Raw genomic sequence first — 14,690 nt, forward strand, 5'->3', positions numbered from 1 at the left:
TTAAATTGAAAGCAGTCTATGGAAAAGGAGTGACTGCAATCCACACTTTGGCTTTCTGAAACTAGCCATTGCAAAGATTTTGCAACATTAGCATTTTGGGAGACCTTTTTTTCCATGGACAAATCTCAAAATTATTTTTTTACCAATTCATTGAGTAACGCAATCAATTTAAGCAGTGATTTTAGCATGAAATGTGATACATGCTAAACGGGGAAGATTGACTTGGGGAATGGGGAACAGCTGCTGCTCATCAGGAAACAACACAGTGACATAAACAGAATTTAGACATCTGGGACATTTTTCTGGAAGCACTGTGCTCAAATCCAATTTCCAGGTTGCACAGCAAAAAATACAATATGCTACAGCTGACTTCTCTCTTGGTTCCGTAGCCAACAGATTAACCTAACGTAGCAGGCGTAAAATAAACGCCTGAAACTAGATCCCCTATAATGGCCTACATAACTGGTCTTGAGGAGAAGGTGGAAAAAACTGTTGGGAGGTTCTCTTCTGCACTGTTCAACCAGTCCAGTAAATGTGCAGGAAGAGTTAAGATGGACCATTTTCCCTGAAAACCGGAACAACCGTTTGTTGGGGACTCAGCAGAGGTACTTGATATGCGTTTCTACGGGTTAGTGTCGCTGTTCGTATGGGTGTCCCCTCTTAACACATCTCAGACAACAGCAAAAATATCAAACATGTCTGAACATGTTTGTGATGTCCCAGTCTTAATCTGGAGAATTTAACAGCATCCATCAGGGCTCGTTGGCCATCTCGCACTATGAGCAGAAGAATGCGCAAATGAGTTTCTCGTGCGTGCACATTTCAACATTATCTTTAAAACTTGTCTGGGACACTTAAATCTTGCAAATATTGGGGAACACACAAACACACACACAATGCATGTAGCACTCCAGAAACAGTGTGTCATTCATTCTACCTCTCTTCTCTGTGTTCTCAACCACGACTGCCGACATCGGAACACAACACACATCACTACTTTCTATAAATACACGGCATGCAGGCAGCTCAGCTCTGTTTTGTGGTTTTAATGACTTGTATGTTTTCATCCTGATCCAATTAAGTCACGTCTGTGAGAGAGGAGGGACTGACTGGGGGGCTCTCTGGAGCACATTAACATTATTCAGTTGGAGAAACAGATGCTGTAACATGGCAGGCTTTTTCCTCACTGTCGCTTTTCTCATAAACTAAAGGAGCCGTGGGCGTCCTCTGTGACAGCGGAACATTGGGTTTAATCTCCTTAATCTGCATTTAGTGCAGCTGCAACTGTCTAGTTGCTCTTAACACAGCCAGACATACATTTTTATGGAGTAAATACATTATCACATTTTCTCATTGGCTTGGTGACATAGTCAGCTTAGCTCATTCCACTGTTAACCTGTGAGGTCATGATCAGTGTGTTTATCATATTGTATGAAGTTCAACAGGATGCAGGGTTTACCATAATTCACAGTCACATTCATGCCCAGCATCATCACAACCAGAAACAGATTGAAATTGTCAGTGTTTATGTAATTTTTCACTTATTTTGTCCTGTTTCACCTGCTGGGTGTATGCCGTGTGCCTGTGCACTCACAATAGTGACTCAAACCACTGTTGCATTCCATCAATGGCATCACCATCCGTTGTTGCTGCTTTGAAATTCACAGTCCCCATCTAAAAGAGTAATAGGAAGAGTTGTGCTTCGTCACATCTGTTTGCTCTATCAGTCATGATGCCATTGTACAACTGGGAATGATTTGTCAGCTTCCTTGCAGGAACACCTTGAGTGCTCCCTGATTGAAAGGCAGATGTGTGCAGCTTGAGTCTCGCTCTGCTGGAAATGAGGCAACATTTTTAGCCGTGCCACGAAATGTGTGTCAGTGTGCAGACACAAGCTGTACTGAGTGAATGCAATAGAATGGCACTCTGGAGACTGTTTCTCAGTTGAGTAAGAATGTGTTCAAAGTACTGTTGTTGCCTCATTGGAAAGCCCAATGGGAATACTGATCTTTATTCATGTTGATCTAGTATACTGTATGACAAATTCTCTATTTAAAGATGAGTGTACATCGAGTTGGGTAGTGCATAGTATTTTCGTAAGCATTAAAAACAACATATAAACTAGTCTTTTATAGAGTAGGGCTAAATGTAGAGTTGGATTTTGTATTGTATTGTAACTTTGGGGGCAGTTGGCTAAAGCCAGGCTTCCCTCTCTGTAGCTGCTGCTGTTGTTGACCGAGCCAACCAAACTGAGGATAAAGGTTGGGTTCGCTGTCTACCTGCCTGCCTGCCTGCCTGGCGTAGACAGGCTGGAGAGAGCAAACTACAGGGGGACTTAAAGGAAGCCGGGGTTTAGTGGGGCTAACCCGTTCTGATGTGAAGAGTGCCTTGTGTAGAGTAGGCCCAGGGAGCTATCTTTACCTACTTTTAACTTACTATGTATTTTGTTTATCTTTTCTCACTCTCTCTCCCCCCACTTCCTCTCTCTCTCCCTCTTTCCCATCAGGTACAAGTCTAATGAGGAGTATGTGTATGTGCGGGGTCGCGGCAGAGGAAACTATGTGTGCGGAGAGTGCGGGATCCGCTGTAAGAAGCCCAGCATGCTAAGGAAGCACATTCGAACACACACGGATCTCCGGCCCTACATCTGCAAACACTGCAACTTCGCCTTCAAAACCAAAGGTGAGGAAGAGGAGGTGTGACCTTTCTAAATAGGCCCCCAAGTCATAATATGGCATTCAGTGTCGCTCTGCTTCGTATATGGTTGAGCAGTTTCTTTAACGATTAGCTATACTCCAAGTCGATATTCACGTCATAACAAGGAATTCCCCTCGACCACTCCCACAAATTGGGGAAAACAAAACATTCTTTCCCGTTGACCCCCATTGTAAAAGAGCCAGCTTTGTCAATTTTCTTATTATACAGAAATAACAAAAAATGCCCGAAAACTGCTGTGTTGTTCAATGAACATATAACCAGGAAAAAACAACATAGGGAAATAGAGCCTGCGAGAAGAGCCATGTGGCTTCAGGCTATTCGACATGGAAAATATGGGATCCGGTTCCCAAGTAGGCTACACGTAAAGTGCATTCAGAAAGTATTCAAACCTTTTGACTTTTTACACATTTTGTTACATTAGTCTTATTCTAAAATTGATAATAAAAAAAAAATCCCCTCAATCTACACACAATACCCCATTTTGACCAAGCAAAAACAGGTTTTTAGAAATTGTTGCAAATTTATTAACCTGTCTGGCTCCGGCGTTCCGCTAGCAGAACTCCTCCCACATTCCACTGAAAAGGCAGAGCGCGAAATTCAAAAGATATTTTTTAGAAATATTTAACTTTCACACATTAACAAGTCCAATACAGCAAATGAAAGATACACATCTTGTGAATCCAGTCAACATGTCCGATTTTTAAAATGTTTTACAGCGAAAACACCACATTTATGTTAGCTCACCACCAAATACAAAAAAGGACAGACATTTCACAGCACAAGTAGCATGCACAAAGCCAACATAACTAACCAAGAACCAACCAAACTAACCAAGAAACAACTTCATCAGATGACAGTCTTATAACATGTTATTCAATAAATCTATGTTTTGTTCAAAAAATGTGCATATTTCAGGTATAAATCAGTTTTACATTGCAGCTACCATCACAGCTACCGTCAGAAATAGAACCGAAGCAGCCAGAGTAATTACAGACACCAACGTCAAATACCTAAATACTCATCATAAAACATTTCAGAAAAATTGATGGTGTACAGCAAATTAAAGACAAACATCTTGTGAATCCAGCCAATATTTCCGATTTAAAAAAAAAGTGTTTTACAGCGAAAACACAATATAGCATTATATTAGCTTACTACAATAACCTACCACACTACCGCATTCATTCATCAAGACACGTTAGCGATAGCAATAGGCACGTTAGCGATAGAGAATAAACCAGCAAAAGATATTAATTTTCACTAACCTTCATAAACCTTCATCAGATGACAGTCCTATAACATCAGGTTATACATACACTTATGTTTTGTTCGAAAATGTGCATATTTAGAGCTGAAATCAGTGGTTATACATTGTGCTAATGTAGCATCTTTTTCCCAGAATGTGCGGATATTTTTATGACACTCCAACTATTCTGACCAAATAACTATTCATAAACGTTACTAGAAAATCCATGTTGTATAGGAAATCATAGATACACTAGTTCTTAATGCAATCGCCGTGTTAGAATTCTAAAAATAACTTCATTACGATATGCAGTTTACGTTATGGCGAGAGCGTGCCCAAAACCTGGCCGCAAACGACTATTTCACATGTTCGACAGATATATGAAATAGCATCATAAAATGGTTCCTACTTTTGATGATCTTTCATCAGAATGTTGTACAAGGGGTCCTTTGTAGGGAACAATCGTTGTTTGGATTTAGAATGTCCTCTTCTCCAGTCAATTAGCACGGAAAGCTAGCAAAGTGGCGCTAAGCTCTCCTTCCTGAACAAAGGCACACAACGCAACACGCCTAACGTCCCGAATAAATTTCAATAATCTAATAAAACTATATTGAAAAAACATACTTTACGATGATATTGTCACATGTATCAAATAAAATCAAAGCCGGAGATATTAGTCGTCCATAACGACAGCTTATCAGAAGGCAAATCCAGGTCCCTTCACGCGCTCTCCAGAAAACAGGAAACTGGTGACACGTCATGCCGAGAGCTTTTATTCGACACCAGATCAAGTTACACACTCCATTTCTTCTCACTGCCTGTCGACATCTAGTGGAAGACGTATGAAGTGCATCTATACTAATAAATATCAAGGACATTAATAGGCATGCCCTAGAACAGAGCATCGATTTCAGATTTTCCACTTCCTGTCAGGAAGTTTGCTGCAAAAGTAGTTCTGTTTTACTCACAGATATAATTCAAACGGTTTTAGAAACTAGAGTGTTTTCTATCCAATAGTAAAAATAATATGCATATTGTATGAGCAAGAATTGAGTACGAGGCCGTTTAAATTGGGCACGATTTTCCCCCAAAGTGAAAACAGCGCCCTCTGTCCTCAACAGGTTAAATAAAAATATAAACTGGCATCACATACATAAGTATTCAGACCCTTTACGCAGTACTTGGTTGAAGCACCTTTGGCAGCGATTATAGCCCGAAGTCTTCTTTGGTATGACGCTACAAACTTGGCACACTTGTATTTGGGGAGTTTCTCCCATTCTTCTCTGCAGATCCTCTCAAGCTCTGTCAGGTTGGATGGGGAGCGTCGCTGCACAGCAATTTTCAGGTCTCTCCAGAGATGTTCGATTGGGTTCAAGTCCGGGGTTTGGCTGGGCCACTCAAGGACATTCAAAGACTTATCTCGAAGCTACTCCTGCGTTGTCCGCTGAAAAACATCCCCACAGCATGATGCTGCCACCACCATGCTTTACCGTAGGGATGGTGCCAGGTTTCCTACAGATGTGACACTTGGCATTCAGGCTAAAGAGTTCATTCTTGGTTTCATCAGACCAGATAATCTTGTTTCTCATGGTCTGAGAGTCCTTTAGGTGCCTTTTGACTAACTCCAAGCCGGCTGTAATGTGCCTTTTACTGAGGAGTGTCTTCCGTCTGGCCACTCTATCATAAAGGCCTGATAGTACCCTCAAAGCTCATCACCAAGCTAAGGACTAAACACCTCCCTCTGCAACTGGATCCTGGACTTCCTGACAGGCCACCCCCAGGTGGTGAGTGTAGGCAGCAACACATCTGCCACGCTGATCCTCAACACAGGAGCTCCCCAGGGGTGCGTGCTCAGTCCCCTCCTGTACTCCCTGTTCACCCACGACTGCATGGCCAGGCACGACTCCAACACCATTAAGTTTGCTGACGACACAACAGTGGTAGGCCTGATCACCGAAAACGACGAGACAGCCTATAGGGAGGAGGTCAGAGACCTGGCCGGGTGGCGCCAGAATAACAACCTCTCCCTCAATGTAACCAAGACTAAGGAGATGATTGTGGACTACAGGAAAAGGAGCACCGAGCACGTCCCCATTCTCATCGACGGGGCTATAGTGGAGCAGGTTGAGAGCTTCAAATTCCTTGGTGTCCACATCAACAACAAACTAGATTGGTCCAAACACACCAAGACAGTCGTAAAGAGGGCACGACAAAGCCTATTCCCCCTCAGGAAACCAAAAGGATTTGGCATGGGTCCTGAGATCCTCAAAAGGTTCTACAGCTGCAACATCGAGAGCATCCTGACCGGTTGCATCACTGCCTGGTATGGCAATTGCTCAGCCTCCGACCGCAAGGCACTTCAGAGGGTAGTACATCACTGGGGCAAAGCTGCCTGCCATCCAGGACCTCTACACCAGGCGGTGTCAAAGACCCCAGCCACCCCAGTCAGACTGTTGTCTCTACTACCGCATGGCAAGCGGTACCGGAGTGCCAAGTCTAGGACAAAAAGGCTTCTCAACAGTTTTTACCCCCAAGCCATACAACTCCTGAACAGGTAACCAAATGGTTACCTGGACGATTTGCATTTTGAGCCCCCCAACCCCTCTTTTACGCATAGTAAAATGCATAGTCACTTTAACTATACATTCATATACATACTACCTAAATTGGCCCGACCAACCAGTGCTCCCGCACATTGGCTAACCGGGCTATCTGCATTGTGTCCCACCACCTGCCAACCCCTATTTTTACGCTTCTGCTACTCTCTGTTCATCATATATGCATAGTCACTTTAACTATACCTACATGTACATACTACCTCAATAAGCCTGACTAACAGGTGTCTGTATATAGCCTTGCTACTCTTTTTTTCAAATGTCTTTTTACTGTTTTATTTCTTTACTTACCCACACACACACACACACACACACACACACACACACACACACACACACACACACACACACACACCATTGGTTAGAGCCTGTAAGTAAGCATTTCACTGTAAGGTCTACACCTGTTGTATTCGGCGCATGTGACAAATAAACTTTGATTTGATTGGTGAAGATTCTCCCATCTCGAAAGAGGAACTCTCCCGATTGCTCAGTTTGGCTGGGTGGCCAGCTCTAGAAAGAGTCTTGGTTGTTCCAAACTTCTTCCATTTAAGAATGATGGAGGCCACTGTGTTCTTGGAGATCTTCAATGCTGCAGAAATGTTTTGGTACCCTTCCCCAGATCTGTGCCTCGACACAATCCTGTCTCGGAGCTCTACGGACAATTCCTTCGATCTCATGGCTTGGTTTTTGCTCTGACGTGCACTGTCAACTGTGAGACCTTATATAGACTGGTGTGTGCCTTTCAAAATCATATTCAAGTTCAAGTTGTAGAAACATCTCAAGAATGATGAACGGAAACAGAATGCACCTGAGCTCAGTTTCAAGTTTCATAGCTAATGATCTGATTCTGGGAATCTTCCAACTGGGATTCTGGAAAAAACAGGGAATTTATTGAAAGTTCCCAGAATTTTGCAAACCTAGCTATGCTCGACTATTTGGTTGTACTCTGGTCTCTCCCCGCACCATCAATTATTCCTCATCTACCCTGCTCCGGTTCAGTCTAATTCGGCTTTGCTCTTCTTGTTTTCCTTGTCTTCATAGGGAACCTTACCAAGCACATGAAGTCCAAGGCTCATGGGAAGAAGTGCCAGTCAATGGGAACGTCTGGGTCTTCACTGGACGAGCCAGAGACCGAGGAAGCAGGTACAATACCATATGGAGGAAACTTCACCCATCAAACATCTTTCCTCAAACCTGACTCGATAGCTAGCCTTGTAGCTATATCTGCTCCTCTAAAGACACTGGAACTGGGCATGCCATGTATGTTGGATATGTAAGGCAATATGTTGCTATTCTCGTTCCTCTGTCGTGCTAAAGAGAAAATAAAAATATTTAATTAATACATAAAGAATACATGGCCAAATACATTCCATAGAGTCTGTTTCTGCTGCAGGATGGGAGAGATGTACAGTGTTGTTTTCAAGACTGCAGTCCTGGCCTTTAAAGAACAGCATTCCAGACATTCACATCCACCCCCTCTCTGTGCAGGCTCAATGCCACCCATCCCTCTCTCAATCCCTCCCGGTAGCAGACTGCACTCAACACTGAGCGGAGGACAGCCCATTCAAATAACCCTTCCATTCAAAAGCCAGCTGTTAGACTTCATGAATGGAAACAGCAGCACGATTCCATTAAATCAAACCTTGTCCATCTGTTTGCTATTTATAATATCAGGTTGGATAGGAAGCCAGCCTGTCCTGGTCCTAGTGCCCATTTCATGTGTTTGTGTGTATGAATGTGTGTTTGTATACAGTGAGCTCCAAGTATTGTGGTAGTGCTCAATTTTTTTATGTTTTGGCTCTGCACTCCATCACTTTGGGTTTGAAATGATACAATGACTGTGAGGTTAAAGTGCAGACTGTCAGCTTTAATTTGAGGGTCATTTCATCCAAATCTGGTGAACCGTTTAGAAATTACAGCACTTTTTGTATGACCAAAAGTATTGGGACAAATTTAGTAATGTGTTTTAAAGTAGTCAAAGTTTTTGAATTTGGTCCCATATTCCTAGCATGCAATGATTACATCAAGCTTGTGACTCTATAAACCTGTTGAATGCATTTTCAGTTTTTGATTGTGTTCAGGAATGTTTTTGCCCAATAGTAATGAATGGTAAATAATGTATCGTGTCATTTTAGAGTCACTTTTATTGTAAATAAGAATATAATTTTCTAAACACTTCTACGTTAATGTGGATTCTACCATGATTATGGATATTCCTGAATGAATCGTGAATAATGATGAGTGAGAAAGTTAGACACAAGTATTATACCCCCAAGACATGCTAACCTCTCACCATTACAATAGAAGGGGAGATTAGTGTATTTGTGCGTCTAACTTTCTCACTCATCATTATTCACGATTCATTCAGGACTATTTATAATCATGGTAGCGTCCACATTATTGCACATTAAGTGTTTAGAAACATATTCTATTTTTATTGAAGCTCATAGTCAAATCCAAAGTGCCTGAGGACAAAGCCAAAACAACTTCAAATGTCAGTGTCCCAATACTTTTAGAGCTCACTGTAAGTCCAGAGTGACTTAGACGAACTCCGTATCTGGAGAGCTGCATTGTCTGCTGGTTTTCAGTCTTGCCTTTCAATCTGGAACTAGTTTAGACCAAGCGTTTCGTATTGGGCACGTTCTGATAGAAACAGAGTGAAACGGGGAGGTACTAACTGCTTTCTTCCATTTCGTGACTGCTGAACACAACTGTGTTCATTTAGGTGTAGCCTGGAGGACAGGAGTTTGGAGAATTAGGCATAGTGTAAGTTTCCCCCTCTTCTCATCAGGAGGTATTGAAGCGCATTTGTCTGGCTCCGAGGACCAGGATGAGCACCAGTTCTCTGACGTGGATGATTCAGAGGAGGACGATGATGAGGAAGAGGAAGAGTCCTCATCTCACGATGAGCTGCCCTCATCCTGCTCCGAGGACCGCAGTCTGTCCGCAAGGGGGCACTCCAGCAGCGGAAGACGGTCCCAGCAGGGTACGCCTGACCCCTCAGCCCCAGAACTCCAGCCAGATCCCAGCCCCTGTCCCAGCCAGGAGCTCTCTCCCAGCCGTAGAATGTGGCCCAGCGGGCATACTTCCTCTCCAGAAAGCCGGAGGGCACTGTTCTCCCGCCGGGGCTGGGATGCCTCCCCCAGGGCCTTCTCCCCTAGCAGTGAGAGCTGCTCTCCCATCCGAAGCCTTTCCCCCAGACGGGAGCTGGCCTCCCACAACCGACACCTCTCGCCTTCCCCCAAGAAAGGACCATCCCCCATCAGAGCTCTATCTCCCCTGTACCCCATGCGGCCTCTCTCCCCTCTCCGGCCGATGTCCCCTAGCCAGTATCGGGTGTTGTGGGCCCGGGCCTCTCCCTCGCCCCTGGGGGTTCAGCATAGACCTCGCAGCTCACCCAGTCGTTTGCCACAGGACATCCCCAGTATGATGGCCAGCGATCGCAGACAGGTGGGTTCAATGGTAAGTTATGTATTTAATTCACTTTCTGATCCTGTAGTTTTTCATGTTATTTTAATCCACAGTTATTGTTGTCAGTTACAAAATGAGATGTAATTAGCCATCCCTCCACATAACTACATTGTCAGTAGTAAATGCATCGTATTGCCTTAGACCAAGTGTTTCGTATTGGACAAGTTCTGATAGTACTTTTATAAAAAGTAATTTATGTGCAAGCTAGATGACAGATACAAAGTTATAGGTTATATTCCCATGTCAAATTGTTTGACTTACCTCTCTTTTACAAGAGTTAATTTTAGTATTTTATACACTAGTGCCACTGAAATAAATATGATTCAACAATAATTCATAAACGGTCGTATTTGGTACTAAGCTAACACTCACTATATGAGAATAGCAGAGGCCTAAATACATAACTATGCTATACTTTGTAAATTTACTTTTGATGGTTCATGGTGTTTAATGCCTGTGGTTGTGTCTTGTTGCTTCCCTCCCCTGTGTTTTAAAACCTGCATTGGAAGCCCAGTTTAGCCAAAGGCAATGTGAAAACAATTTCAGTGTTTTGTTCTACTGTGTAAAGTAATGATGAGGTCCTTGCTCCCCCAACAGGAGAGAATAGGAACACCAAGTGAAGGGCAGATTGGTCCAGAGCCCTGCCTGTCATTCCCCCCAGTTTTCCGTCTGTCCCCCAGTGACAGCCCTAAAGCCCAGTCCCAGTCCATGGACCGAATCTTCAGCCACCTGCCTCTGCACTCACAGCAGGCCAGGGTGCCCTACCTGATGATCTCCATTGGGGGCATTCAGATGGTGCAGGCTCGTCCCCGCTCCCACCCCACTACCCCCACCTTGGCCTCCTCTCCCCCGATGGAGGGGTTTCTACTGGGCCAGACCAGGAGGGAAGCCCCCTGGTGCAGGACCCCCAGAACTCAAGGGCTCAGAACTCCTGGGGACCACTGGTCAGACAGCCAGGAAGTAGTAGGAGCCAGCCAATCAGGGCTGTGCATTCCCAGTTTAACCCCACCCATACATTCCAAACCCTCCACCTCGCAGCAGGGTAGGATGGACCCAGGGATGATAAACACAAAGCAATATCACAGCTCCTCCCACTCACACAGGTCTGAGGCAGAGACCAGAGAACGATGGCCCTCACATGGCCAGGCAGGACCGTCCCCCCCTCCCACACACAGGATTGGACAGCTGTTTGAGAGGCAGGAGCCACCAGGGTTGGGGTCCAGAGCGACTGGTTCAGAATTGGTAGAGAGAGGAGCTAAAGGCGGAGACTCAACCAATCAAGACCAGAGCACTTAGTCTCCACCCTTTGATACGTCCTTTACGCTTTTTGTTGCTACTCTTGTTTTTGGGTTTTGTATTGCTTTGTTTTTATACAGTTTTCAATAAAATTGTTAACTTAAATGTTAGTTCTTCTGCAATATTCAGGTTTGTTATAAAATGCACTTTTTTCTTTTTGACGATTTCTTTAAATCTCTCGATCTTACCTTCTGTATCTCTATTGATACTGCTATCTTAATATATATTTGAATATATATGTAAAATAAATATGAATACATTTGTAAATGACCAAAATCTTTAAATCAACAATAAATGCACATGTTGTTTTCTCTTTGTCCAGTATTACTCAAACTGTAGTTACTTGTGCCTTTTCTGTCTGGGTTTGTGTCTTGAAATGACGACAAAGATAAAAAGGCTGTGAAGTTTTGATATGCACTCTGTTTCCAGGAAGGGGGTTCCTGTGTGGCGTGATGACTGTTCGTATCCTTAAAGGGATAGTTAAGGGTTAGAGGTAGTTTCGGGAGCCAATGATAACTAGCTGTACCCGGAGACTTCAAGTCTTTGCACTAAGCTAGTTAGCATTGGCTTGCGAAACTACAGCACCTCTACCTTCATTCATACTGGATGCAGAGAAATAAAAATGAATTGCCAAAACCCCAAACTATCCCTTTAAGGCCATTGCATTGATGTCAGGGTATTTTAAAATATGGTATATGAGGTGGTATATTGAAGGAACAGTGAGCGCTTTGCAAAGAAAATGCACTGAAGTCATATTTTTTTTATAAAAAAAGAGTTGTCAATGTAATTTATTTTGTTAAACTATGAAAGTGATTCTTGTTTAAGTTCTTTTACTTTGTATTTTTTTGGGGGGGGGAAACATGCCATAATTTTTTTGTCATGTGTCTGTCTTTTTCATAATGTTCTCACGACTTGAAATGGAGATGGACAGGATGGTCTCTTTAAGATTGGATATGGTACAAGGAGGAACAAGTGCCCTAAAGATTTTCACACACAGCAAATGTTTTGTCTCTGAACCAATAAAAAGTGCACCAGACTTCTTTGAGACTGTTTTACTGGTTTTTGAAAAATGTATTTTTTTTAAATAGATAAACCAAAATAACGATTGATTAATACATATAGAATGCTGCTGTTTAAATTCCACAAAATAACAATCTGAGTTAAAATCAACAAAAACAAATACATTTGTCACTTGCTTTGTAAACTACAGGTGTAAACTAACAGTGAAATGCTTACTTAATGGCCTTTCCCAACAATGCAGAGAAAAAATGTTAAATAATAGACAAAAATTCTAACAAGGAATAAATGCACAATGAGTAACGATAACTTGGTTACAGTGCCTTGTCACCTGATCTCAGTATATATACACCTGTTCTGAAAGGCCCCAGAGTCTGCAACACCACTAAGCAAGTGGCACCATGAAGATCAAGGAGCTCTCCAAACAGGTGAGGGTTTGGTTATAAAAAAATATCAGAAGCTTAAAACATCCCACAGAGCACCACTAAATCCATTATTTAAAAATGGAAAGAATATGGCACCACAACAAACCTGCCAAGAGTGGTCCGCCCACCAAAACTCACGGACCACGCAAGTAGGGCATTAATCAGAGTAGCAACAGATAACCCTGAAGGAGCTGCAAAGTTCCACAGCGGAGATTGGAGTATCTGTCCATAGAACCACTTTAAGCCGTACACTCCGCAGAGCTGGGCTTTACGGAAGAGTGTCCAGAAAAAAGCCATTGCTTAAAGTAATAAAATTAACAAACACGTTTGGTGTTCGCCTGAAAGCATGTGGGAGACTCCCCAAACATATGGTAGAAGGTACTCTGGTCAGATGAGACTAAAATTGAGTTTTTTGGCCATCAAGGAAAACACTGGCGCAAACCCAACACATCTCATCACCCCGAGAACACCATCCCCAGAGTAAAGCATGGTGGTGGCAGCATCATGCTGTGGAAATGTTTTTCATCGGCAGGGACTGAGACGGGTCAGAATTGAAGGAATGTTGGATGGTGCTAAATACAAGGATATTCTTGAGGGAAACCTGTTTCAGTCTTCCAGAGATTTGAGACTGGGACGGAGGTTCACCTTTTAGCAGGACAATGACGCTAAGCATACTGCTAAAGCAACACTCGAGTGGTTTAAGGGGAAACATTTTTAAATGTCTTGGAATGGCCTAATCAAAGCCCAGACCTCAATCCAATTGAGTATCTGTGGTATGACTTAAAGATGGCTGGAGCAGTTTTGCCTTGAAGAATGGGAAAAAATCCCAGTGGCTAGCTGTGCCAAGCTTATAGAGACATACTCCAAGAGACTTGCAGCTGTAATTGCTGCAAAAGGTGGGCTCTACAAAGTATTGTGTAAATCAAATGATACGAACCCCCCCCAAAAAAATTATTTCAGGTTGCAAGGCAACAAAATAGGAAAAAATGCCAAAGGGGGTGAATACTTTCGCAAGCCACTGTGTACAGACGGGGTACCAATACTGAGTCAATGTACCTAATAAACATAGGCCAGTTTATTAGGTACACCACCCTGTTCACAAATGGTGAGTCACGTGACTGTGGCTTGCTGTATAAAGCAGGCATTGAGGTATTCAGTTACTGTTCTGTTGAACATTAGAATGGGCAAAATTAGCTTTTCACGCACGACAGTGTCTAGGGTTCACCGAGAATGGCACGACAAACAAAAAACAGCCTGTGGGTGCTAACAGCTCGTTGATGAGAGGTCAGAGGAGAATGGCAAGAATCTTGCAAGCTAACAGACGGAAACAAATTGGGAAATAATGGCGCAGTCCATCTGTAGTTTTCAGAACGCCATTTTGAAACTCGCAACTCGTCGGCCCTTGGCACGTATGTATGGGCTATTGCAGCAGATGACCACACCGGGTTCCACTTCTATCAGCTAAAAACAAGAATAGTCTCCAGTAGGTTGCGCAATTACCAACACTGGATAATTGAGTGGAATCGCCTGGTCCGACAAATCCCGGTTCCTGTTGCGTCATCTTGATGAGAGCCAGGATTTGTCCACTCTTCCCTGGTGTCAACGGTACACAGGCTGGTGGTGTAATGGTGTGGGGAATGTTTTTCTGTTTGCTCAATTGGTATCAAGGGACCTATGTTTCCATGCCCCGAATACTTCAGGATGTTTTGGAGACAAAGGGGGTCTGACCGGGTAACTAATAAACTGGTCACTGAGTGCAGGTAGGGGTAAAGTGACTAGGCAACAGGTAGATAATAAACTGTAGCAGCAGCATGTTTAATGAGGCAAAATAATTATTGCAAAAAAAGTCAATGCAGATAGTCTGGGTAGCTATTTGGTTAACTATTTAGCAGTCTCATGGCT

The 14,690-nt window shown here is 43.2% G+C and overlaps 1 protein-coding gene across 7 annotated transcripts in view; it reads left to right on the forward strand.

Annotated features, from left to right (window-relative positions):
- The window catches only part of LOC129857823 (transcription factor HIVEP3-like), a 92,296-nt gene extending 79,910 nt beyond the window's left edge, over positions 1–12,386 (forward strand). For 3 of the 7 annotated variants that reach the window (XM_055926431.1, XM_055926432.1, XM_055926433.1), the window contains exons 4-7: positions 2,507–2,682; positions 7,621–7,722; positions 9,305–10,041; positions 10,648–12,386. In XM_055926431.1, coding sequence (XP_055782406.1) covers positions 2,507–2,682; positions 7,621–7,722; positions 9,305–10,041; positions 10,648–11,346 — 1,714 coding nt within the window. In that variant the 3' untranslated portion in view covers positions 11,347–12,386. The remainder of the gene's footprint in view (positions 1–2,506; positions 2,683–7,620; positions 7,723–9,304; positions 10,042–10,647) is intronic. The other 4 variants (XM_055926434.1, XM_055926435.1, XM_055926436.1 and 1 more) reach the window with 4 other exon arrangements.
- Positions 12,387–14,690: the final 2,304 nt, after the last annotated feature.

This window comes from Salvelinus fontinalis, chromosome 6 (genome assembly GCF_029448725.1).
Source record: "Salvelinus fontinalis isolate EN_2023a chromosome 6, ASM2944872v1, whole genome shotgun sequence".
Lineage (NCBI taxonomy): Eukaryota > Metazoa > Chordata > Actinopteri > Salmoniformes > Salmonidae > Salvelinus > Salvelinus fontinalis.